We start from the raw sequence: 27776 nt of genomic DNA, 5'->3' as shown, positions 1-27776 counted from the left end.
TCAAGCAATCATGTTACCTAGGAAACTAGGAAAGGTAGGAGAAGGGGTTTGACACACTAGCCTCTCTCACCTTCCTTTCCTCTACACACAAGGATAAACTTAAGTTGAATGCATTATTATGGTGGCAATTTAATGCCACTCTAAGTTCTCCCTCACGGGCTAGTGGAGCCTAAGATATGGAGTTGAGGCTGATAATCTTTTTCATTTTCTGTTTTTCTCTGATTTTTCTTAATGTCAATACTGCTCCCTAATCTCCTTTTCCTTAATTTTTCCCTCTACTTTTTCTTATGTAGAGATGGGTGGCTGAAGGTAGATTCAGGACATGAGAGTGGAACATGAGAAAGAAAAGACTAAAATGACAATTTAAAGAGAGGAAAACTTTACTTCCAGATGTAAATGTGAAACTCAGGCTGGGAATAGCATGTGAAAGTACTGTACAAATACAATGAAATGGAGTTAAGTACATTTATGTCCTTATAAGATCTGGTTGTAACGATGTAGAAGAAAAACATAGGAAAATCTCAAATTATACTGAGAAAGGACCAAGAGAAAACAACACTGGAAGTAAATCAGATAGATGAGCATTAGACATCAACATAATCTTCCAGGTCTGATGCCAGTGGGAAGAAAACTATGAATGCTCTTTCCTAGAGCTTTTCAGCATGGGAGAGTTGCCCAGTTGTCAGGGATCAGGGAGGGAGCTTCTCTTCCAGGAGGCTTCCCACTAGACAGACTCTGCTTAGGCCAGGCTGGTCCTCCTAAGGGCCCTCATCATGGCTCCCTTCATTTCCTTGTTTCGAAAACTATAGATGATGGGGTTGCACATCGGGGTGATGATGGTGTAGAGGAGGGAGAAAGGCTTGTCTTTGTCGGGGCCATGTGTGCTGCGAGGGTTCATATAAGAGAACATGGCTGAGGTGTAGAAAAAGATGACCACAGTCAGGTGGGAGGCACAAGTAGAGAAGGTCTTTCCACGACCTGAGGAGGAGGCTCTGCCAAGGATGGAGGCCAGGATGCGTGCATAGGAGATGATAATGAGCACCATGGGGCTGAGCAGCACCACGATGGCATTGGCAAAGATCATCTTCAGACTATACTGAGGGTCTCCACAAGAGAGAGTGATCACTATGGGGGCCTCACAGAAGAAGTTTTCTATGTGGTTGTCTCTACAGAAGGGATTCCGGAATGACAGATACTCAAGAAAGGTGCCATTGATCAGCCCGAAGAACCAGGCAGTACTCACCAGCTTCACACAAACCTGCCGGCTCATGATCTGGGTATAGCTGAGTGGGTGGCAGATGGCAACATAACGGTCATAGGCCATAAAAGCCAAGAGGATGCACTCAGCCACACCTGCACAGAAGACCAAGTACATCTGGGTCGAGCAAGAGACAAAGGAGACAATGTGGTTCTTGACCACCAGGTGGATCAGCATCTGTGGGATGGTGGTGGTGATGAAGCAGACATCCAGGAAGGACAGGTGGCCAAGGAAGAAGTACATGGGGCTGTTGAGCCTGGGGTCTGTCCAGGTGATGAAGATGATGAGGCCATTCATGGCCATGGCAAGGCTGTAGAGGGCTAGGAAGAGGGCAAAGAGCAATGCCCGAGTGGAAGAGGAGCTCTGTTCAAAGCCCACGAGGATAAACTCTGTCACTGTGCTGCTGTTCCTTAGGTCCACTGTCTTGGACCTGCTTGAGGAGGTAGAACAGGAAAAGCAAAGGTGAGACAGTTGTAGGGGAATGTAAGGTACTCATCTGGGCCAAGAGATGCAGCTATAGAAGGAAAATGAGTGGTGACAGACATGTTGGAGCTTTAGTAAACTATGTAATTGGCAATGTTGTGAACCAGTGAAAATGCCAGTGTCACCATAGGCTGCATACATAGAATTATAATATCAAAAATTGAGGAAGCAAAGGATATACTTTATTCTGGTTTGGTCAGGCCTCAGATGAAGTACTGCATCTGCTCCAGGGCCATAAATATTGAAGGGTTGGCCAGTAACCAAAATGTGTTCAAAGATGCAAAACTAGGGTGGTTGGGCCGGAAACCCATGCCAAACGAGGACAGGTTTAAGAAATGAGGAATTTAAGGAATGAAGTATTTGAGGGGAGGGCATGATAGTTGTTAGCTGATAGAAGATCATATTTAGGAAGTACTTGGGAGATGTTTAAAGATATATTTTTCTAGAAGAAAAAAATGCTCAGTCTAGCGTATATATTTAAAATGATGAATGGTTTGAAGTTTCAGAGGAAACAGTAACATTCTAGCCTTCAGCATTGCCCCTTAAGGGAGAATGATTTGCATAACTCTGGGAACAGCCATGCTTACTAGTCATCCACCCTCTTTCCAGACTCCCTCTCCCAGTAGTTTGTGCTGCTGCATCCACCACCCATGCAGTGCGTGCTGGAGATGGGGCCTGGCTCTAAGCTCTCACATACTTTCCCAATAGGATACAATTTTCCTACAGGGGTTGGAACTTAGGGATAAGCACTTTTGGGTGGAAAGGATGCATCCATTGCTGTGAGACAAGGGAAGCTATGAGCAGGACATAAATTTAGCCTTTCTGGAATGAAAACTTTGATCTGTCCCTTTGCTTCCAGAATTAGTCTTGTTTTCATTTCCCATCATCTGAGAATGAACATTCAGAATTCTTATGTTCTTTTCTCATTATTGTAACTTTTAGGAAGTCATTATGTTCATGTTAAATCTCCCTTGTACTCTTCATCTTGTCTTGGAGTTAGGATGTCCGATAGATCCCTTCTACTTTCAGATGCTTATAGATAGTTAGCATATTCCTTCTTTTTTTTTTTTAAGATTTTATTTATTTATTTGACAGAGAGAGATCACAAGTAGACAGAGAGGCAGGCAGAGAGAGAGAGAGAGAGAGAGAGAGAGAGAGAGAAGCAGGCTCCCTGCTGAGCAGAGAGCCCGATGCGGGACTCGATCCCAGGACCCTGAGATCATGACCTGAGCCGAAGGCAGCGGCTTAACCCACTGAGCCACCCAGGCACCCAGCATATTCCTTCTTAACCTTCAGTTCTACCAACCACTCTTCTTCATTTCCTTTCCTCTCGCTCCTTTTTATACACATTCTTACTCTACCCCCTCTGATAGTCTTTCCCCCTCCATTCTCCACTTCCACTTCTCACTCTTTTCTTCTCCCTCTCCCTTTCTCATATTTGGTGTGGCTGTCTGCCATTCAGCTACCTCTGGTTGGACTGCCCCCTCTTCTCCATGATTTAAACATCTCATGTTGCCTATCTTTTTTTTTTTAATTTTTATTTATTTATTTATTTTTTTAAGATTTTATTTAGTTATTTGACAGACAGAGATCACAAGTAGGCAGAGAGGCAGGCAGATAGAGAGAGGAAGGGAAGCAGGCTCTCCGCCGAGCAGAGAGCCCTATGCGGGGCTCGATCCCAGGACCCTGAGACCATGACCTGAGCCACCCAGGCGCCCTTCATGTTGCCTATCTTAATTTTAGAAGAGACCTACCCCATTAACTGCTACTATTTTCCATATTGGATTCCTAATAGATGATTTCCTGATAGGTCAAGGCAGTAGGCCATTCCCATCGTCTGTACTTTGGAACATTCCCCTAGAACTGTACCTAAAACTTCTCCTCTTTGGGGCCCAGAAAGGGCAGGGAGGGTCAGAGAGCAATGTTTAACCCAAGAAGCGGCCTGGAATCATGGGCCCAATGGACATGTTGGGTTTGAGGTCAGAACCTGGGCAAGGGAAGGCAGTGAGCTATGCTCCAGATAAACCTGGGACTTGTCCAAGAAAAAACTAAAGTTCAACCAAAGAAAACACTAGGATCTATAGCAGTATATAAATGCTTATTGTGGCTCACTGTCCAAGAAAGAATACTCCATGATACCCGGCATCTAGCGCCCTGTTAACTACCAGGGTTAACCAGTCAAGCATTTGTATAAATAAATAGGGTAATGACTTGAAAATCACATTCTACCTCATTCTGTTGCTTGGCTAGTGATGATGTTTATCACTGAATCACTGCAGCAAATAATAGAGAAAATCCCATGGTGTTTGAAGAAGAACTGGTCCAGGGAGGATGGTCTGACCAGGTGGGCCACTCTGGAAGAGAATTGTGGTGATGACCTCATTAGTTCTTCAACATCCATACCATAGATGATGAATGTTTACTTAAATAATTATACTAAGTTACATATGTACTGCACTTTAACTGTCACATATTCCACTTGTTAATAAGCTTACTTGCTCTTACTTTTTCATAGTATATGTTTTGACCTTCTCAGGACTTTTAATTTTGTCCCAGTACTAACTGAATTTTAGCACCTTGACTTGAAAATCACATGCTCTCTCAATTGTTATTTGAAGAAACACAAGCAAGAAAATAATAAAGCATTCATTCTCCTTTAGCTGTAGACAATCTCATATTACTCTGTAACATAAAACATGTCCTTGTGGTTGTTTCTGACAAGGAATTTTCTGAGACTGGACATCAGAAATTGTTGCTATGTGCTCTAAAACTAATTGGGAACCTCTAAAATATCATTTTTATTGGTGGCCCTAATGAAGGCCATTGTAATATTTAAATTGATCTTTCTCTGTTTTCAGAAAAGGTGTAGATTATGAGATTTCTCTGTTAAACCAGAAGAGGATCATAGGATTTTCTCATGCCAAGGGTATAGATAGAAAATAAATAACCACCCATGACCCCTTGGACTTCTTGTTTAAAGAGTCAAGGGTCTGTAATCTTATTTAAATTAACAATAGTTTATAAAGTAGTTCACACATGCCATGACTTTTTATTGTAAATTTAAGGATATAATTTAATCTCATTGAAGAACCTTTGTTAAGTTATGTTGGACAATGTAGTTGAACACAGTTTGGCAGGGAGAGAGGAATAGGGTATAGGTTTTCAGCTGTGGGTCTAGACTGGCTTCAGAGCTGACTAATTAACTTACTGTTCTGATTCCTTTTAGAACCACTTATAAGCAAAATAGAACTGTTCCAAAGTTCCAAGAGCCTCACAACAGAGCAGTGATTTGTCACTGGACCAGCCAACACGAAAGTGGAAGTACGACTATTTTAATATCTTATACCCTATGGTTAACTGTAGACTTAATGGGATTAGAGAACAGAACGCTAGATACTATTAGGGGTAGGGTAGGTAGGGAATAAGTTCTTCCATATTCCTGATGTTTCCTTTCACATGGATGAAATTGTGATAGCATAATACTCTTGACCTTTCTCTTCCTTATTCACACAGATCGGTGGGAATGGAGTGGCTTACCAGATTGGTGATTTTAGAAGGGAAACCAAGCACGTGTTTTCTATCCCTTTCCTCTCACCTTCCTCTTGGGAGTGAGTGGCCTTCTTCAGGGAAGGCTTTACCCCTGTTTGAGGAGGTTTTGTGGCTGTATGTTCCTGCTAGGGAATAGGTTTTTCTGTCCAATTCTCTGCTTCTGAATTAGGAAGTCCAATGGCTTCAATGTCTGCTTTGTTATTAGTAAAGGTAATGTTTTTTTTTTTTTTTAGTAAAGGTAATGTTTTAACCTCCATCTGCAGGCTCTGTCTTATTTCTCAGATGATTCAGAACCAGGTGGGAAGAGCTGTGCAATTTTAAAAAAAAATTTTATATTTCTTTTCAGTGTTCCAGAATTCATTGTTTATGCACCACACCCAGTGCTTCACGCAATACCTACCCTCCATAATACCCACCACTAGGCTCAACTAACCCCCCATCCCCATCCCCTCCAAAACCCTCAGTTCATTTCTCAGAGTCCACAGTCTCTCATGGTTCATCTCTCCCTCCAATTTCCCCCAATACACTTCTCCTCTCCATCTCCCCATGTCCTCCATGTTATTCCTTATGCTCCACAAATAAACAAAACCATATGATAATTGACTCTCTCTGCTTGACTTATTTCACTCAGCATAATCTCCTCCAGTCCTGTCCATGTTGATACAAAAGTTGGGTATTCATCCTTTCTGATGGAGGCATAATACTCCATTGTATATATGGACCATATCTTCTTTATCCATCTGTTGAAGGGCATCTTGGTTCTTTCCACAGTTTGGCGACTGTGGCCATTGCTGCTAGGAACATTGGGGTACAGATGGCCCTTCTTTTCACTACATCTTTATCTTTAGGGTAAATACCCAATAAATAAATACCCAGGGTATTTAGGGTAAATACCCTGCAATTGCAGGGTATTTATGGGAAGCTCTATTTTTAATTTCTTAAGGAATCTCCACACTGTTCCAAAGTGGCTGCACCAACTTGCATTCCCACCAACAGCGTAAGAGGGTTCCCCTTTCTCCACATCCTCTCCAACACATGTTGTTTACTGTCTTGTTAATTTTGGCCATTCTAACTGATGTAAGGTGGTAGCTCAATGTGGTTTTGATTTGAATCTCTCTGATGGCTAGTGATGATGAATACTTTTTCATGTGTCTGTTAGCCATTTGTATGTCTTCTTTGGAGAAGTGTCTGTCCATGTCTTCTGTCCATTTTTTGATGTGATTAACTGTTTTGTATGTATTGAGTTTGAGGAGTTCTTTATAGATCTTGGATATCAGCCCTTTGTCTGTACCATCATTTGCAAATACCTTCTCCCATTCTGTGGGTTGTCTCTTTGTTTTGTTGACTGTTTCCTTTGCTGTGCAGAAGCTTTTGATCTTGTTGAAGTCCCAAAAGTTCATTTTCGCTTTTGTTTCCTTTGCTTTTGGAGACATGTCTTGAAAGAAGTTGCTGTGGCCGATGTTGATGCTCGGCCGATGGCCGAGGTTATTGCCTATGTTCTGCTGTAGGATTCTGATGGATTCCTGCCTCATGTTGAGGTCTTTTATCCATTTCGAGTTTATCTTTGTGTATGGTGTAAGAGAATGGTCGAGTTTCATTCTTCTACACCTAGCTTTCCAATTTTCCCTTCAACATAGTATTAGAAGTCCTAGCAACAGCAACCAGACAACAAAGAGAATAAAAGGTATCCAAATTGGCAATGAAGAAGTCAAACTCTCTCTCTTCACAGACGACATGATACTTTATATGGAAAACCCAAAAGATTCCACCCCCAAACTACTAGAACTCATACATCAGTTCAGTAATGTGGCAGGATACAAAATCAATGCACAGAAATAAGTTGCTTTCTTATACACTAACAATGAAAATACAGAAAGGGAAATTAGAGAATTGATTCCATTTACTATAGCACCAAGAACCATAAGATACCTGGTAAGAAACCTAATCAAAGAGGTAAAGGATACCAAGTATGGGAACAGGTAAAGTTCCTGCATTTGAGGAACTACAGAACACTCATGAAAGAAATTGAAGAAGACACAAAAAGATGGAAGACCATTTCATGTTCATGGATTGGAAGAATAAACATTGTTAAAATGTCTATACTGCCTAGAGCAATCTATACTTTCAATGCCATTCCAATCAAAATGCCACTGGCATTTTTCAAAGAGCTGGAACAAACAATCCTAAAACTTGTATGGAACCTGAAGAGACCCCAAATTGCTAAGGAAATGTCGAAAAAGGAAAACAAAACTGGAGGCATCACATTGCCTGATTTCAAGCTTTACTACCAAGCTGTGATCACCAAGACAGCGTGGTACTGGCACAAAACCAGACACATAGACCAGTGGAACAGAGTATAGAGTCCAGATATGGACCCTCAACTTTATGGTCAAATAATCTTTGACAAGGCAGGAAAAAATACACAATGGAATAAAGAACAGTGTTATTTACTGGACCCCTTAAAATCCCTAACAATTATTAGTGATATAATCACATATATGGAAATAAAATTTAAACAACAATGTGTTAGAGCTTTGATTACAACAACAAGAAACCATGAGTTACAGAGATGTCTGGGAAGATCCTGAGAGGGAGGAGTTCCCTGATACATGTATGCTGAATGCTCAAGGTATAGTGCTGGTGAGTTCAGGGAGAGAAGTCTACATTCCTTGAACCCAGAAGGACAATGAACAAAGTGTGCTATTGTAGCCTACATGGGTGGGAAAATGTCTCATTGTAATGTTAAGGTTCTGATTCCTGTCCTACTCACCAAAGAGAAGCAGGATACTGTTGAATACATTCAACAGTTAGCCACAATGTTTCTGTAGATTTCCTAGCATGCTATGACCACAGGAAAGAAAATATCACACAGCACTGTATCATTCATTTATTCTGGAGAGTATGTTTGTTTTAGGAATGAAAATGGTTCACTTAAGTTGTAAATGAACTTATCAGCCTTGTTTAAAATCATGTGTGTTCTTAGAAAGCTTCAGCTTCTGTAAGGGTTGGCCATCTTCTTGCAGGTCTGGTGTAAATAAAATGTGCCTCTAGTAATTTCACATCTAACACAGCTTGAAATCTGGTTTCTCTTCTGCATGCTCTAATCCCTTCCCTTTTTTTTTGGATTAAACACATAATTTCATGACCTGAAAGCCAAAAGCACTATTTTCCTGAGCAGAAAAACTTTAAGGTGGCTATATTTATCCTGGGGTTCATGGAGCTCTAGGGAGTCAGAAGATTCAGTGTGTCCATGCTTCTCTGAAATGTTGTATGAAAACGTGTGTGTGAGAGCACTTTTCTTGAGAGTAAAATGAAGAAAAACATATTTGTGGGTATGGTAGTTGTGAAGATTAAGAAGAAATTTATTCATTCAATAAAAAATGTGTGTGTGTGGGAATTACACAGAAACATATTTGTAGTAGGGAAAGTGCTCAACAAATCTAAAGTTTCCTTTTCTAGGTCACTGGATAAATAAAAAATATTACTTAAGACATTTGCATTTTTAAATGTCAGTAATCTTCAAAATGCCTGAAGCCTTTTGAAAACTGAATCTGCAAATTAAAAATGTATTTCCAAGCATTGTTACATTCTGGGGGGGCATGCAGTACAGCTGGGGGTAGGGATATGTTATGATATGTTATTTAACTGCACGGTGATACGGTTAAGAGCTCCTGCAGGGCTTCAGTAAAATGCTACAGTATTGCAGAGTAATAAAATAATGACATACTCAAGGAAAAAGTGTGTAAGAAGAAAAAACATCAACTCCAGAAAAAATAGCTGCTAATGACTGACAGATTCAGAGGTTGTTCTCAGAAAAGTGCATTTTTGGGCACGTGGGTGGCTCAGTTGGTTAAGCAACTGCCTTCTGCTCAGGTCATGATCTTGGATTCCCAGGATGGAGTCGGGCATTGGGCTGCCTGCTCGGCAGGGAGTCTGCTTCTCCCTCTGACCTGCCCCCCTCTCATGCTCTCTCACTCTGTCTCAAATAAAAAATGTCTTAAAGAAAAAAGAAAAGTGTATTTTTATAAAAGAAAAAATGGCCAATCTAAGCGGAAACAAGGATTAAGCCCAGAAAATCTGAAACTGAAAGTTGAAATTATGCGCAAACTTTGAGGAAGACTTAAGAGGTAGAAAGTGGCCCTAAAAATGTGTTCTTTTAGTAAATTGAATTATTAGTAGATATGTGATTATTGTGATATAAAAGAGAGATTCAGTGATGAAAATCAGTTTCTCCTTGATATTTAGTAATGAAGATAGAAATTCCTGTCCCCAACTGGACAATGCACAGATCGATTGGAGGCCCTAAGTTCCAAAATGGCTGATACTCAATAATTTTGAAATCAAATGTATAAAAAATGGGGCTTCTTTGAGAACTGAGTGAAATTTTCACTGCTTCTCAAGACTGAGAACTAAAAGCTGGCTGAAAACTCTAACTCAATAATATTAGATCAACAGGCAGTCTTCAGGAAGAAGGCAAAGGCATCCACCTCCTGATTCCAGTTCAGACAAGCTACAGTTCATCCTAAGGTGAATAATCAATTTCTCTTCGTTAACTAACAATGAGGATTTAGAAACCAGATTTGAAAAAGCAAAAAGGGCCATTAATAATTCAAAAACATAGACCTAAGGTTGTGGAAAGGGAGGTGGGTGGGGGATGGGGTAACTCTGTGTTGGGCAATAAGGAGGGCAGTGATGTGATGTTATGTAGGTGTTATACACAGCAAAGGATTCCTTGAACATTATACCAAAAAGTAATGATGTACCATACATTGGCTAATTGAATTTAAATTAAAAAAAAAAGGAAAGAAATATAGACCTGATGAAAACCTCTAGAAAGGAATGAGGGTGAGACCCACAATTAGCCTTGCTAAAAGAGAAGGACTACCTGGATCTACAGAGTTTCTTATTAGTGAGATGGGGGGGCAGGCACCCACAACCAGAGATCAAGAAGAATACACAAGTTGCAGAGCTGTTTGGAAGATTTTGCCATCTATCTGTGGAGGAAGAGAACTAGGTAGTTGTATCTAGCTGCGTGATGTCTCACATCAGAAATATTAGAAAGACAGTAACTTACACTGAGACACTTCACCAGGAGCAAAAAAGTGAAATTAGAAAGATCTTGTAAGACCAAGCCGTTGTCTGCCAGGCCCTACTCTGCAGCCTACTGATTAGCTCCATGATGAAAAAGATAGCCCAGGTCCTTACCAAACAAATCCTTACATGGCCAGAAAAAAAAAAAAAAATTGTTTTTCCTTCTGATTTTGTACATTATTCAGAATGCCCTGTAATTGTGGCATTTCTAAAGATTTTTTAAAAAACATTTTGTTTATTTATTTGAGACAGTGCGAGAGCAAGAGCACAAGTGGGTGTGTGTGTGGGGGGGAGGGACAGAGGGAGAGGGAGAAGCAGGCTCCCTGTCAGCGGGGAGCCCAACTTGGGGCTTGATACCAGGACCTTGGGATCCTGGCCAAAGGCAGATGCTTAAGCAACTGAGCCACCCAGATGCCCCTAAAGATTTCAAATTTGAGAAGTAACTTTGGAATCCCATGATTTTCACTAACAGAGCTGTATGAAATTTGAGGAATTTAGGAATAAAATTGGAAGGCAATGGAAAATAAATTTTGCCATGTAGAATCTAACAAAGTTGTATAGACAAAAGCATATGGATCCATGGCTGAGAAGATATTTGGAAGACACATGTAAATGACTTTTAAGGAAGGACAGCTAATCATCAGTGTGAACCCCTGGAGAGTTCTGCTGGCAACTCTGTTACAACTTAGCAACACTTCTCAAGTCTTAGGAACTCACTTCAGCTGTGTTTCTCTATTTCCTTTGCTGTGCAGAAGCTTTTGATCTTGAAGTCCCAAAAGTTCATTTTTGCTTTTGTTTCCTTTGCCTTTGGAGACATATCTTGAAAGAAGTTGCTGTGGCTGATGTTGAAGATTCTCTATCTTCTCTATATTCTCCTCTAGGATTCTCCTAGGATTGCCTATATTCTCCTCTAGGATTTTGTTAGATTCCTGCCTCATGTTGAGCTCTTTTATCCATTTCGAGTTTATCTTTGTGTATGGTGTAAGGGAATGGTCGAGTTTCATTTTTCTATACATAGCTGTCCAATTTTCCTAGCACAATTTATTGAAGAGACTGTCTTTTTTCCACTGGATATTTTTTTGGGCTTTGTCGAAGATTATTTGACCATAGAGTTGTGGATCCATATCTGGACTCTCTACTCTGTTCCACTGGTCTATGTGTCTGGTTTTGTGCCAGTACCATGCTGTCTTGGTGATCACAGCTTTGTAGTAAAGCTTGAAACCAGGCAATGTGATGCCTCCAGTTTTGTTTTCCTTTTTCAACATTTCCTTAGCAGTTTGGGTTCTCTTCTGGTTCCATACAAGTTTTAGGATTGTTTGTTCCAGCTCTTTGAAAAATGCCAGTGGAATTTTGATTGGAATAGAAAGTATAGATTGCTCTAGGCAGTACAGACATTTTAACAGTATTTATTCTTCTGATCCATGAGCTTGGAATGCTTTTCCATCTTTTTGTGTCTTCTTCAATTTCTTTCATAAGTGTTCTGCAGTTACCCCAGTACAGATCCTTTACCTCTTTGGTTAGGTTTATTCCCAGGTATCTTATGGCTCTTGGTGCTATAGTAAATGGAATCAATTCTCTAATTTCCCTTTCTGTATTTTCATTGTTAGTGTATAAGAAAGCAACTTATTTCTGTGCATTGATTTTCGTAATCCTGCCACACTACTGAATTGCTGTATGAGTTCTAGTAGTTTGGAGGTGGAGTCTTTTGGGTTTTCCATATAAAGTATCATTTCATCTGCTAAGAGAGAGAGTTTGACTTCTTTGCCAATTTGAATACATTTTATTTCTTTTTGTTTTCTGATTGCTGTTGCTAGGACTTCTAATACTATTTTGAAGAAGAGTGGTGAATGTGGGCATCCTTGTTGTGTTCCTGATCTCAAAGGGAAGGCTGTCAGCTTTTCCCCATTGAGAATGATATTTATTGTGGGTTTTTCATATATTTTATGAAATTGAGGAATGTTCCCTCTATCCCTATACTTTGAAAACTTTTAATCAGGAAGATATCCTGTATTTTGTCGAATGCTTTTTCTGCATCAATTGAGAGGACCATGTGGTTCTGCACAGCAAAGGAAACAGTCAACAAAACAAAGAGGCAACCCACAGAATGGGAGAAGATATTTGTAAATGACAGTACAGACAAAGGGCTGATATCCAAGATCTATAAAGAACTCAATCTCAACACACACAAAACAGATGATCACGTTAAAAAATGGAAAGAAGACATGGACAGACACTTCTCCAAAGAAGACATACAAATGGCTAACAGACACATGAAAAAATGTTCATCATCACTAGCCATCAGGGAGATTCAAATCAAAACCACATTGAGCTACCAATGATTTTTAAGGCAAATCATTACATATTTAGAGACTCAAAAACCATCTGGAACCTGATCTATTACCTTATAGGGAAGCAATAAGGCTAACAGGGTAAAGTACAGGGACTTTGGAGGCAAGCATACCTGAAGTTCAACCTTGGCATTGTCACTTACTATAATGTGGAGTTGGCTAGCTGAGACACAAGTTTTTTCATATAAAACATGAATGAACTAAAATAACATGTAATTAGAGGTTGCCACAGATTAGACAATAAATAAACATTAGTTTTGGTCTCTGTTTCCTCTCCATCTCCCTGTGGTTTCACTTCACAAGTGGAAGGAACACTGTAAAGATCTGGCCAGCTTCCCACATGCAGAAACCCAGAGAAAGAGGAGGATCACCTCCATCCTAATGGTTCCTGCCTCTCTCTATCAGGAGGGTCTTTCCATCTAACTCAGTACCCGCACCCCCCCCCCAATGTGAGTCCCATTTTCTCTTAATTTGACTTCCAGAAACATTGCAAAAAAAATAGCAGCCTCAAGATCTGTAGCAGAATCTCTAAGAGAGGATCATCCTTGAATCACTTCTCAGTCTCTCTTTCTCCAGGGAACAAGAAAGAAAAATGCCAGATAAATAGAAAATACTGCCATGCACAAACATAAAGAGGAGGAAGGGTTGAAAAGAAAAAGAAATGAGATAAAGTAATCCTAGAGATATTGGAGAGATCCCAACCACACAAAACAAAAAAGAAGGAAAAATGTTAAAGCCAAAGAGAGAATTAGAGAGACTGAAACAAAGAGAAGGAAATAGGAAAAGAGGGTGCATTACGTGACAAGATGGGGTATATGTAGAAAAGTGATGACCAGGTGGATCTTTGCGGCAGGAAACAGAGAGAAGCACATCAAGAGACAGAAAAGTAAGGACCCAAATTTTGGCACAGAAAAAAATGAGAAGAAAAGCCAAATGTGGAAAAAGACTGCTGGCCAGGCAGGCTTGGCATGGCTCCCTGGTCATGAGGAATCAGAACTAAGTAGCCAGGTACTACGGTTCTGCTCCCTCAAGTTCTAGAAATGAAAGATCGACCTTCTGGATTGTCTCCCTCTTTGCAGCAATTAGAGACAGGTCTTTGTAAATCAGACAGGCCCCACCAGACGCATGCAAGCCAGATGCCCCCCAGCCAGAGCCATGAGGACTGGTGGGCAGACTCTGAGAACCTGATGGAACCTCAGAGGGGTGATCGAGAGAATGGAGTAGCTGGGAGAGAACTGGGAAAGTAGAGACAGAGCTAGGCATCTAGAGAGGGAGAAGTGGACAAGGTGGGGGTTAATGGAGTCTCCTTCATGACCTCTGTGTGCAGAGCTTGATGTGATCTGAACACAGGTGGTCATTGAGAGAGCCAGAAGCTATTCATCTCTGATGGATGCAACTGATTCAGGGTCAGCTTTCATGCAGAAGTGAGCACATTCACTAACCTTCTCCACGGGCTTTGGTACATGAAGGTGATGACATTGGCTGTGCTGATCTCAGGCCCAGAGGAGGGATCCACAGGTATAGAGTGAGGGTGTAGTGAATTCTGCTGCAAACCAGCAGCTTGTTTATAGGGCAAGGAGGACATGCACACAGGCAGGTGTGAGCTTCTAACTGGTTTCTGTTGGGACCCAACTGTAATAAGGCCAACAATCTCTTGTGAAGTGTTACCATTCTAACTGGATCCCTGGGGAGAATCCTATACCAGTTCATTCCAAGGCTCCCTTGTGAGGCTCTGTCCATGGCAGGCATCCTGGAAGGTCTAGAATAGTCTCAGGTTTTCCCAGGAAAGTTCTACTCCATTTACCAGATAACCTGATAGACAAGGTGGCCTGGCAAGTATCATTATCCCTGTGTCCTCAGCTTCAAAACTGGGAGCCCTTTAACTATGATCTACTAATTTTATTTTGAATTGATTTTATAGTTACGGGTTCTATGTCATAGGCAACATTCCTTGTGTCCCCAGTTAAATACAATTTCATACCATTATGGTACATTCAGCACAATAATTAACATTGGCTGAGTACCACTCTACTCCAGTCACCTTATTAAATGCTGTCAATAGGGTGATAAACACAGTGTCACAAGCTCCCCTTGGTAACATGCTCCCCTCCTAAACACCATCCTCTACCTTTTCCTCTTCACACTTCATTTCTTGAAATCTGGAAGAACCTTCCTTCTCTGATGCACCCACTGTTTTTCCAAAATCCTCCCTGCCTCATACTGAATTTGATTCTGCATAACCCAAAGAACCACAATTGTCCTCATATATCCTCTAAAGCTCTTCTTTCTACTCCTGGAGAGCCTGGACTCCTATAAAATTGAAATTTATGATGCTTGTGTCCTGACTCATTCTATATGTGCGGGATGGCTTTTTCTCTTCATGCTACCATACACTGGGTCTTACAAAATCTAATTTAATTGGGGCATTTAAAAATATATATTTTATTTATTTATTTGACACAGAGAGAGAGAGAGAGAGAGATCACAAGCAGGCAGAGAGGCAAGTAGAGAGAAGGGGAAGCAGGCTCTCCACCGTGCAGAGAGCCCGATGCGGGGCTCGATCCCAGGACCCTGAGATCACGACCTGAGCCGAAGGCAGAGGCCCAACCCACTGAGCAACCCAGGTGTCCCTAATTGGGGCATTTTTTTACCATAACTCAGTTTGGAGGAAGACACAATTTTAAAACCCAAGGCACAAAAACTAAGCTTCAGGATACTGACCTTTGCAGTACAAGGTGTCTGACATTCCTTCAGAGATCCATCCAAAACCTCCTGAAAAAAAAAAAGGACCAACTTGTCCAGTTCTTTAAAAACAGCTATTTCTATACCTTCAATTGATATGCTAAGAAGGAATGTTCTTGGTCTCCTCACTTCCCTATAACCTCTCGTCCACATTTTATGACTGAATTCCAACCCAAATATGGGGTTTTTCATCCAAGCCCCAAATTTGGGTGAAAAGTAATTATAGTTGACCCTGGGACAAATGAGGGGTTAGAGTCCACCCCCATGTACAGTCAGGACTCTGCATAAAACTTTATCTCCCCCAAAACTAATAACCTTCTGTTGACTGGAAGCCTTACTGATCACATAAACAATCAATTAATACATATTTTGTATTTTATATGTATTATATATTGTATTTGCACAATAAAGCAAGCTAGAGGAAAGAAGATGTTATTAAGAAAATCATTAGGGGGGTGCCTGGGTGGCCCAGTGGGTTAAAGCCTCTGCCTTCAGCTCGGGTCATGATCCCAGGATCCTGGATCGAGCCCCGCATTGGGCTCTCTGCTCAGCAGGGAGCCTGCTTCCTCCTCTCTCTCTGCCTGCCTCTCTGCCTACTTGTGATCACTATCTGTCAAATAAATAAATAAAATTAAAAAAAAGAAAATCATTAGGAAGAGGAAATACCTTTAGAGTACTGTACTATAAAAAGTCCACATGTAAGTGGCGTTGCACAGTTCAGACCTGCATTGTTCAAGGGTCACTTCTAAATCAAAATAAGTGATGTCCAAAGTCATATAATTTCTAGAGCCATTAGGGCAGAGTTGTTCGCTCTCTTGATGCTACATGAGGTAAGTCTCTATATATTTCCTTTTATTTATTTTCTCTAGTGACATTCCATAAATTTATATGCATCTTTCCATGATGTTTTTAGTAGGGTTATTCCTATGTACTTTATATCTTGGATACTATTTAAAGTGGTATCTTAAAATTTCAATTTTCTAATATGTTTGCAGGTATATAGGTTGCAATTCACTTTTGCATATCGATTTTGTCCAGTAACCTTGTTAAAACCTATGAATTTTAATAAATTATCTGTACATTCTTTCAGTTTTTCTATGAAGACCACCACATGTCATCTGTAAATGAAGACAGTTTTGCTTTTTCATTTCCAGTTCTTATAACAATTACCTACTTCCCTCGGTTTATTGTATTTTCTAGGATCTTCAGTACAATCTTAAGTATGTATACACAATGGAATATTACTCAGCCATCAAAAAATGAAATCTTGCCATCAGCAATGATGTGGTATCATGCTATGTGAAATAAGTCAGAGAAAGACAATATCATGTGATCTCACTCATATGTGGAATTTAGGAAAGAAAACAGATGAACATATGGAAAGGGGGAAAGAAAAAAGGAGAGAGTGTAACAAACCATAAGGGACTCTTAATGATAGAGAACAAGCTAAGTGTTGATGGAGGGAGGAGGGGGGTGGGGATGGGCTAGATGGGTGATGGGTATTAAGGGGGGCACTTGTGATGAGCACTGGGGGTTGTATGTGATTGACAAATCACTGAATTCTGCTCCAGAAACCAGTAACCAATATTGCACTGTATGTTAACCAACTAAAATTTAAATGAAATAAAATACTACCTTGAATAAAAGTAGGCATAATGGTTACTTAGGCTTAATTATGATCTGAAGGCAATTTTAATGTTTCAGTTTTGGAGGGTATTTGCTATTGAGTTTTGGAGTATAATCACTTTAATAGCTTAAGGAAGTTCACTTTTATTCCTGGTCTGCTGAGAAGTGTTGCTTTTTAAAAAATTATAAACAGGTATAAATGTTGAATAAAACAGATGCCTTTCCTGATCTACTGAGATGATCATGTGGTTTTTCTTCATTTGTCTGTTAAGGTAGTCATTTACATAATTCATTTTTTAAAAAAGATTTTATTTATTTATTTCACACAGAGAAAGAGAGAGATCTCAAGTAGGCAGAGAGGCAGGCAGAAGGGAGGGGAAGCAGGCTCCCTGCTGAGCAAAGAGCCCAAAGCGGGGCTCGATCCCAGGACCCTGAAATCATGACCTGAGCCAAAGGCAGAAGCTTAACCTGCTGAGCCACCAAGGCGCCCCTCATTTTCTGATGTGCAATCAACTCTGAATTACTGGAATAAACTCAATTTTGTTCAGGACATAAGATATTACATTTTTAATACATTGTGGGCACAGTTTTCTCTAAGAATTTTGCAACTATGTTTGAGAGTGAGTGAGATTAGTTGATTTTGTCTTTATCAAGTTTTGATATTGAAGTTATCACTTAAAAAGTTGAGGTGTCCTATGTCTGGTTCTTTATAGAAATATTATAGAAAATTTTTTTCAAGTTTTTATTTCAATTCTAGTTAGTTAACATAAATGGTAAATTTGGTTTCAGGTGTGGAATTTAGTAATTCCTCACTTACATATAACACCCAGTGCTCATCACAAGTGCCCTCCTTCATATTCATCACCCTTTTAGCCCATGCCCCACCCATCTCCCTCCATCAACCCTCTGTTCTCGCTAGCTAAGTGTCACTTATGGTCTACTTCCCTCTCTCTTTTTTCCCCCTTTCCCTATGTTCATCTGCTTTCTTTCTTAAATTCCACATATAATTGAAATCATATAATATTTGTCTTTATCTGACTGTTTCACATAGCATAATACTCTCTAGCTCCATCCATGTCATTGCAAATGGCAAGATTTCATTCTTTTTGATGGCTGAGTACTATTCCATCATAGATGTATACATACATGTATATATATATATCACATCTTCTTTATCCATTCATCATTCAGTGGACCTTTGGACTCTTTTCATAGTTCAGCTACTGTTGATAATGCTGCTTTAAACATAGAGGTGCATGTGCTCCTTCAAATCAGTATTTTTGTATCTTTGGGTAAATACCTTCAAATCAGTATTTTTGTATCTTTAGGTAGTGAAATTGGTGGGTCTTAGGTTAGTTCTATTTTTACCTTTTTGAGGAACCTCCATACTATCACAGCAAAAATCAACTATTGGGACTTCATCAAGATACAAAGCTCAGCACAGTGAAGGAAACAATCAACAAAGCTAAAAGACAACTTATGGAATGGGAGAAGATATTTGCAAATGATGTATCTGATAAAGGATTAGTATCCAAAATCTAGAAAATTTTTTTAAAATTTAAATTCAACTTTTGTATCAACATGGACGGGACTGGAGGAGATTATGCTGAGTGAAATAAGTCAAGCAGAGAGAGTCAATTATCATTTGGTTTCACTTACTTGTGGAGCATAAGGAATAACAGGGAGGACATTAGGAAAAGGAAAGGGAAAGTGAATTGGGGAAATCGAAGGGGGAGATGAACCATGAGAGACTGTGGACTCTGAGACACAGAGTTTTGGAGAGGAGAGGGGTAGGGGGATGGGTGAGCCTGGTGGTGGGTATTAAGGAGGGCACGTATTGAATGGAGCAGTGGGTGTGGTGCATAAACAATAAATCTTGGAACACTGGAAAAATAAAATAAAATTTAAAAAAATTAAAATTTCAGTATAGCTAATGTACAGTTTTATTTTAGTTTCAGGTGTACCATATAGTGAGTCAGGTGTCCCATAGAGTGATGGTACCATTTAGTACCACATGGTGACACATCACACAGTGCTCATCATGACAAGTGCACTCCTTAATCCCCATCACCTATTTTATCCATCACTCCATCCACCTCCTCTCTGGTAAGCATCAGTTTGTTCTCTATAGTTAAGAGTCTGCTTCTTGGTTTGGCTGGCTCCTTTTTTATTTTATGTTTTTTATCTTTGCTCTTTTTTTGTTTCTTATATTCCACCCTTAGTGAAAGCATGACATTTGTCTTCCTCTGACTGATGTATTTCACTTAGCATTATACTCTCTAGCTCCAATCATGTTGTTGCAAGTGGGAAGATTTCATTCTTTTCTATGGCAGAATAATATTCCATTGTATATATACATATATACTACAACTTCTTTATCCATTCATCTCTCCATAGACACTTGGGATGCTTCCATAATTTGGCTATGGTAAATAATGCTGATAGAAACATGTATTATCCCTGCTTATATCTTCCCTATAATGCATTATGTGTATGAATTAGTGTTTTTGTATTTCTGGGGTAAATACCCAGTGGTGGTATTACTGGATTGTAGGGTAGTTCTACTTTTAACTTTTTGAGGAACCTCTATACTGTTTTCCACAGATGCTGCACCAGTTTGTGCCCTCCTTAATACCCACCACCAGTCTCACCCATCCCCCTACCCCTCTCCTCTCCAAAACTCTGTTTGTGTCTCAGAGTCCACAGTCTCTCATGGTTCATCTCCCCCTTCGATTTCCCCAATTCACTTTTCCTTTCCTTTTCCTAATGTCCTCCCTGTTATTCCTTATGCTCCACAAGTAAGTATTCCCACCAACAGTGCAAGAGAGTTCCTTTTTCTCCACATCCTTACCACACTTGTTGTTTGTGTTTTTGATGTTAGCCACTTTTTTTTGCATTAAAATTTTTTTAATTTATTTTTAAAAAAATTTTTTTAAAAGATTTTATTTATTTATTTGACAGAGAGAAATCACAAGTAGGCAGAGAGGCAAGCAGAGAGAGAGGAGGAAGCAGGCTCCCCGCCAAGCAGAGAGCCCGATATGGGGCTCGATCCCAGGACCCTGGGATCATGATCTGAGCCGAAGGCAGAGGCTTTAACCCACTGAGCCACCCAGGCGCCCCTAAAATTTCTTTTCAGTGTTCCAGAATTCATTGTTTATGCACCACACCCAGTGCTCCATGCAGTATGTGCCATTCTGACAGATGTGAGGTGATATCTCATTGTAGTTTTAATTTGCATTTCCCTGATGTGTGATGTTGAGCCTCTTTTCATATGTCTGTTGGCCATGTGAATGTCTTCTTTGGAGAAGTGTTTGTTCATGTCTTCTGACCATTTTCTAATTGGATTATTTATTTTATAAATAAATTGGATTTATCCATTTTCTAATTGGATTATTTATTTTGGGGGTGTTGAACTGTATCTATTCTGTATAGATTTTGGACCCTAACCTGTTATCAGATATGTCATTTGCAAATCTCATCTCTTGTTCAGTCGGTCACCTCTTATTTTGTTTTGTCAATTGTTTTGTCAGTTGTTTCCTTCACTGTGCAGAAATTTTATTTTGATGGAAAACTAATATTTTATTTTTGCTTTTATTTCCTGGCCTCAGGAGATATATCTGGAAAAAAAATGTTGCTAAGCCGATGTCACAGAAACTACTGTCTGTGCTCTTTTCATTCTATTTTGAGTTTAGTTTTGCATATGGTGTAAAAAGTGGTCCAGGATCATTCTTTTGCATGTAGTTGTCCAGTTTTCCCAACACCATCTGTTGAAGATACTGCCTTTTTCCTACTGGATATTTTTTCATGCTTTTGTCTAAGATTAGTTTCCCATATAATTATGAGAAAAACATTTCTAGTTTTTCTATTCTGTTCCATTGATCTGTGTGTCTATTTTTGTGCCGGTACCAGTGTGTTTTGATTACTAGAGCTTTGTAACATAACTTTAAGTCTGAAATTGTGATACCTTCAGCTTTGCTTTTCTTTTTCAAGATTGCTTTGGCTATTTGGGGTCTTGGTGGTTACATATAATTTTTAGGATTTTTTGTTCTAGTTCTGTGAAAAATGCTATTGGTATTTTGATAGGAATTGCACTAAATGTGTAGATTGCTTTGGGTAGTATGGACATTTTAACAGGTTTTCTTCCAACCCAGGAACATGGAACATCTTTCAATTTCTTTGTGTCATCTTCAATTTTATGGAAATATTCTTAAGCTAATGATTTATCTTTATGATTACAAGTGTGTTCATGTTTCCCTTCTTCTTTTGTCATTGTGGAAAATAATATTTTTCTAGTACTTTTTTCCTATTTATCTAAGCAGATTTTATGTCATAAATTTTCCATGGTATTATGTTAGAAATTAAAAAGCTTGTATTAGTAGTCTATTGATGTATAACAAATTACCACAAATTCAGGGACTCAAAGTAATACAAATTTACTATCTTACAATTTCCTTGGGTCAGGAGTCTGGGTATGGTTAGCTGGGTATTCTGCTCAGGGTCTCACCAGGCTGAAAGCAAGGTGTCAACCAGGCTGTGATTTTCTTCGGAGGCTCAGGGTCCTCCCCCAAGCTCACTGGTTATTGGCAAGATCTATATTCTTTGCAGTTGTACCAATGAGGTACTCATGTCCTTGGTGCCTGTCAGTCAGGCATTGCTGTCAGCTCCTGGAGGCTGCCTGTAATTGCTTGCCACATGGATGCCCAGGCAGTTTACAATATGGATGTATGCTCTCTTCCAGGCCAGCTGGAGCATTATCTTTCTTTGACTTGCAGCTCCTCTCTAGTCTGCTACAATGGAATTTTACATAAGATAAATTTTATATTTTGACTTTCATTGTTGAGAAGACAGCTGTCAATCTAATTGTGCTTCTTTTGAAGGGAATCTGTCCTTTTCTTCAGGCAGCTGTTTTTTTTCTCCGAATCCCTCATTTTCAGATGTCCTAATGGTGTGCCTATGTGTGTATTTCTTTTTACAAGTAACATATTATGGTATACTTAGGGCCTCTGTAATCGGTACGCTGATGTCTTCTTAAGTTTTGGAAAAATCTTGGCTATTTTCTCTTCAGATAGTGTATTTGCTCTATCTATTCTTCATTTCATCTTCTTTGTGACATATCTCCCACTTTACTAATCCTCTTATCAGCCCTTCCTAGATCTACTTAAATGTAGACTGATTTTTCCTGGGTCTTAGCTCCCAAATTCTTCACTGACTTTTTAATGCTTTAGTTCTTTCAAGTGGATGGTTTAAAATAGTTTGTCCAACTTTTGTTGTTCTGAGTGACATAGCTGATCCAAATTACATGGTCCATCAATATCAGAAACAGAAGGCCTCTTATAATTCATTCTGTAACATCTGTAGTTATGGGCCCCTTTCAGTCTTAGTATTGTTTAAGTCCATTTATTTTTGATCAGTCATGCCACAGACCTGTGAAATTATTAATTTCTTCTATCAATTTCATCAATCTCTGGATTTGTTTGAATCAATCTATTATATGCATTTTTATTCCTTCTATGTTCCTTGCATAATCTATTATTCTGGAATTGAGTTGGTAGCTTAGTTTATTACTTTTTAACACTTCTTTTTTTTTCCTAATAAAAGAAAGTATTGCTCCAGGTACATCCCACAAAATTGTAAGTAGTTTCATTACTAATTTGGGGCTTGCAAATTTTTGTAATTATTACCATAATCAATTTTTGTGTTGAAAGCCTGACATGAAGTATCAGATAGAAGGAACTGAGGTAAATAGGCCTTCAGCAGGGGGTTTTGTGTTAGGCTTTAGGCTGTGTTTAATGTTTTCTGTAGTTGTGGTGTCAGAGGCTAAAATTTCCTCACCTGTCCTTGCTTTTGTCTCCTTTGCTGTCTTTTTTGTTTCTCTATAAATTCCTTCTTTTTTTTTTTTTTTTCTATAAACTCCTTCTTAAATAGGGTCTGAGTGTTACAGCTCTTTCAGCTGTGATCCCTGAAATTCTACAGCCTTATTGATGTGGTGGTAAGGTAGAGGGGAGTGGAAGCATTCCACAGTTCTATGATTAGGTCTCAGTCTTAAAGTGAGCCTGTGTCCTTGGGCTGTAACAACCTTCACAGGTCCCTCTCAGCACTTCTGTTTGTTTTGTTTTTGTCTTTTGTTGTTGTTGTTCCTTCATGGATCCTTCCCCTGATTTGTTAGATTCTCATCAAAATAGTTTTCCTTGATGGTAAACAGTGTTCTCTGGGCTTATTGCAAAATGCTAGCTTGTCCCTTCCCCCTGCTAAAGCACAAAGGGATTTTTTTCCCCTCATTGTTATCATGACCAGAGTTGGGCTGCTGGAAGTAAAACTCATGAAACTATGAGGGCTCCTCTGAGGGTAAGCCCTGAGTTTTTATCTCTGAAGTTAGTCCATTCTCAGTCTCTAATAACTGGTCAATTTCCCTTTAAGTAATCTGACCAGGTTCCAGTTGCATATTCTACTCCCAGAGAGCTATGATTTTCTGTGTTCACCTGTCTCCCAGTTTTGGGGGTGGTGGTTTCCCCTGCGACTTCAATTCTCTGATAGATCAAGAAGTGTTGCTGATTTTCCCTTTGTTTACCCTTATTCATTGGTGAGGATGGGAGTGCGAGCCTATTACTTCCAAGCTCTTTACTCTTTCCATATTGGAGTAGTCTTATATTCATTCCTTGGAGGTATATTAATTACAATTATGTTTCTTAATTTCCAACCATAAGAGTTTCCTTCTAGTTATTGTTTTGATACTGCTTTCTCATTTAACCTCATTACGGTCAGAACTTGGTCTGTGTGACTTCATATCTTTGAAATGTTTTGAGATTTAGTTTATGGACTAGTATATGGTCTATTTTGAGACATTTTCAATTTGTGTTTGGTAATATATACCTGGTACCTGTTACTAGGTCAGTCAGTGTGCTGGAAGGAAATGGTTGGCACACCAAATAGGACTAATGAGGGTGCTTACCAGGATGTGGAAGGATTAAGGGAAATCAAAAAGGGATGGTGAATCATCCTGGGCTCTCAAGAGCAGGGAGCAGGTACCACCTTATGGGGACAGGGAAGGGAGCTGTAGAAGGCCACCTGACAGTAACTCTGGGATATCAGAGATGGAGCAGGAAGAATAAATATCCCTACTCCTTCTTCTCCTGCCTTCCTCTATCCTACTAAGTAACTCTTACTAGCTAAACCCGACCAGTATGTAGAGGCAACAAAACCCACTGAGGCAGCCAACAAAGGTCTGTCTACGAGGACAGAGACCAGAGGGAAAATGTGTGTATTTCATTCTAAAGGGGCAAAAGAAAGTATCTAGCACACATAGAAGGTAGAGTGGACCTTTCAAACAAATGGAACACATGGGTGGGGAAATATAAGCACTGGAGAAAGGAGGAGATAGATAAAGTCAATGAGAAAAATGTTGACATTGTAGGAAGTATTCCCATAATTATTCCCACATGGTTTTCATGGGTTGCACTAAATGGCATGTGCAGGAGTCCTACTGCAAATGAGCAAAGGTGATGAATGTTAGGATTTAGCTGGGCAGGAATGTGAGGCTGATGGGAACAAGGGAAAGATGACTGCTGGGTGAATGAAGTTTGGGTTGAAGTAAGAGAGGAAAGGGGCAGAACTTAAGTATGTATCCGTGCTTGTGGGCAGGCAGGAAGGCATGATTGGGTATAACTTGGGAAACCTGGAGTAGAAGTAGGCTTAGATAGAGACAAACACCCAGGTTTTAGAGCAGGTTTTATCACAAGTACTTACGTAGATTGTTGCCATGGCAGTGCCAGCAGAAAGCTTGCTCACAGTAAACCAGAAATGTCTTTGTAGATAGAATTCTGAATCATAGATTCTTGGTTTCCCTACTGCCTCTTCTTTTCCCATATCAATACCTCTCATCATCTGCTCTTTTAATACTTTATCTCCTGACCAGTGTTACTCAAGCTCAGCACTAATGATTCCTTCAGCTGCATTATTCTTTACTGTGGGTGCTGTTCTGTGAATTGTAGGATGTTTTCAGCACCCCTAGCCTCTACCTATTAGGTGTCAGTAGCACATACCCTCCTTCTTTTGTGACAATTAGAAAATGTCTTCAGATATTGCCAAATATCTCCTGGGGGAGAGAATCATCCCTGCTAAGAATCCCTGAGCTAAGACATTAGGTAACTGACTGGGGTAGGGGAGAAAGAAGAATGTGAACAGCGTCTCAGGAAATGTAGTGTATTATAAATAAAACAAGACATAGGGCAGAATATTCGTGAAGATAGGGAAACATTTAAATTGTAAAACATGCATCCAGGCCAGCGACAAAATCTTCCAGTGGAAGCAGACAAATGCACAAATAAGTTAAACTACTCTTTTTAATATTCTTTTTTTTTAAACATTGTTGTTTTTTTTTTAAAGATTTTATTTATTTATTTGTCAGAGAGAGAGAGGGAGAGAGAGAGCACAGGCAGACAGAATGGCAGGCAGAGGGAGAAGCAGGCTCCCTGACGAGCAAGGAGCCCGATGCGGGACTCGATCCCAGGACGCTGGGATCATGACCTGAGCCGAAGGCAGCTGCTTAACCAACTGAGCCACCCAGGCGTCCCTCTTTTTAATATTCTTATAAAATGCAGATGTCATGGGAAGCTTCCCTGACTCCAGGAGATTTTGTTCTATAGCTACCACTCCCAGTTCACAGTCTGAGGAAGTGGGTGCTCTCCTCAGACTTCCTGCTCTTGCTTCTGCTCTCACACTTCCCCATTAATAATTCACATGCATTTGGCATATACCTCTTCCTCTTGCCTCCTTTGAGGAGTAATACAGTCCTCTTTAGCCATTCTTATTTTTTTCTGGGGACTTCTTGGATAATTTTGATGCCACCATATAGGGATAATATCACACACCTCTAAGCATATTTCTCCCACCTACTGCCTTTCCCCTAACTTTTATACATCCCTTTGTTTCCCTTATAGCTTTCAGTATGATCTTTTCCTTAAGATGAAGCTCCTGCTATTTGCCTTTACTCTGGAAAGAAATGCTCCAAAGAATGGACTGGCCATCGTATTACTTCCTTCTCTTGAGGAGTCTACTACCTATCTCCCAATTTTGGAAAAAACTTTTCCATTTCATTATGCTTGTCCCTCCAATTATGAACATGTATCAGTAACAGGAATTTGGAAGGATCAATCTACACTGGGTGTAAATCAGACAGATGAACATTAGACACCATCAGGATCTTCTGGGTCAGATGCCTGTAGGAAGAAATCTATGAATGTTCTTTTTTAGAGCCTTTAAGCATGGGAAAGTTACCCAGTTGTCAGGACTCAGGGAGGGAGCTTCTCTTCCAGGAGGCTTCCCACTAGACAGACTCTGCTTAGGCCAGGCTGGTCCTCCTAAGGGCCCTCACCATGGCCCCCTTCATTTCCTTGTTTCGAAAACTATAGATGATGGGGTTGCACATCGGGGTGATGATGGTGTAGAGGAGGGAGAAAGGCTTGTCTTTGTCGGGGCCATGTGTGCTGCGAGGGTTCATATAAGAGAACATGGCTGAGGTGTAGAAAAAGATGACCACAGTCAGGTGGGAGGCACAAGTAGAGAAGGTCTTTCCACGACCTGAGGAGGAGGCTCTGCCAAGGATGGAGGCCAGGATGCGTGCATAGGATATGACAATGAGCACCATGGGGCTGAGCAGCACCATGATGGCATCAGCAAAGATCGTCTTCAGACTAAACTGAGGGTCTCCACAAGAGAGAGCGATCACTATGGGGGCCTCACAGAAGAAGTTTTCTATGTGGTTGTCTCTACAGAATGGACCACGAAATGTCATATAATCAAGCAGAATGCCATTGATCAGCCCGAAGAACCAGGCAGTACTCACCAGCTTCACACAAACCTGCCAGCTCATGATCTGGGTATAGCTGAGTGGGTGGCAGATGGCAACATAACGGTCATAGGCCATAAAAGCCAAGAGGATGCACTCAGCCACACCTACACCAAAAACCAGATACATCTGGGTCAAGCAGGAGGCAAAGGAGACAATGTGGTTCTTGACCACCAGGTGGATCAGCATCTGTGGGATGGTGGTGGTGATGAAGCAGACATCCAGGAAGGACAGGTGGCCAAGGAAGAAGTACATGGGGCTGTTGAGCCTGGGGTCTGTCCAGGTGATGAAGATGATGAGGCCATTCATGGCCATGGCAAGGCTGTAGAGGGCTAGGAAGAGGGCAAAGAGCAATGCCCGAGTGGAAGAGGAGCTCTGTTCAAAGCCCACGAGGATAAACTCTGCCACTGTGGTTCCGTTCCTTAGGTCCACCATCTGTGGTCTGCTTGAAGAGGGAGGACAGGAAAAGTACATAAGAGATCATTGTGTATAGACACAACCTAGTTGTATAAAAACAGTTTGAGGACAAATGAATGAATAAGAAAGGAATTTTAGTACATTCCATGTGAGTCTCAGAAGAGTCATGGGCACTGAAAATGCCAGTGGTGAAAGATCTGGGAACCAGGTGTCAACATTTAGAGGGAAACTTTAAAGAAGACTCGGTGATGGGTATTAAGGACAGTACGTATAAAGCACTGGGTGTTAAAAACAAACAATGAACCATGGAACACTACATCAAAAACAAATGATGTACTGTATGGTGACTAACATAATGTAATAAAAAAAGACTCAAGGAGAATCTGAGAGGTCCATTTAAATATCAAGAAAGCACTTG

At 40.2% G+C, this 27776-nt stretch overlaps 2 protein-coding genes across 2 annotated transcripts; both read right to left on the bottom strand.

Moving 5' to 3' along the window:
- Positions 1–739: 739 nt before the first annotated feature.
- LOC125106916 (olfactory receptor 10AD1-like) lies at positions 740–14314 on the bottom strand. Its single transcript, XM_047741500.1, has 2 exons — positions 14172–14314; positions 740–1688 (listed from the first exon to the last, which is right to left on the bottom strand). The coding sequence occupies exons 1-2, from the start codon at positions 14312–14314 to the stop codon at positions 740–742; spliced, it is 1092 nt and encodes a 363-aa protein (XP_047597456.1).
- Positions 14315–26434: 12120 nt separating this feature from the next.
- Positions 26435–27376, bottom strand: LOC125106915 (olfactory receptor 10AD1-like). The gene has a single exon (XM_047741499.1). The coding sequence runs from the start codon at positions 27374–27376 to the stop codon at positions 26435–26437; it is 942 nt and encodes a 313-aa protein (XP_047597455.1).
- Between the last annotated feature and the right edge of the window lie 400 nt (positions 27377–27776).

This window comes from Lutra lutra, chromosome 8 (assembly GCF_902655055.1).
Source record: "Lutra lutra chromosome 8, mLutLut1.2, whole genome shotgun sequence".
Taxonomy (NCBI): domain Eukaryota; kingdom Metazoa; phylum Chordata; class Mammalia; order Carnivora; family Mustelidae; genus Lutra; species Lutra lutra.
This window is presented reverse-complemented; position numbering and strand designations above follow the sequence as displayed.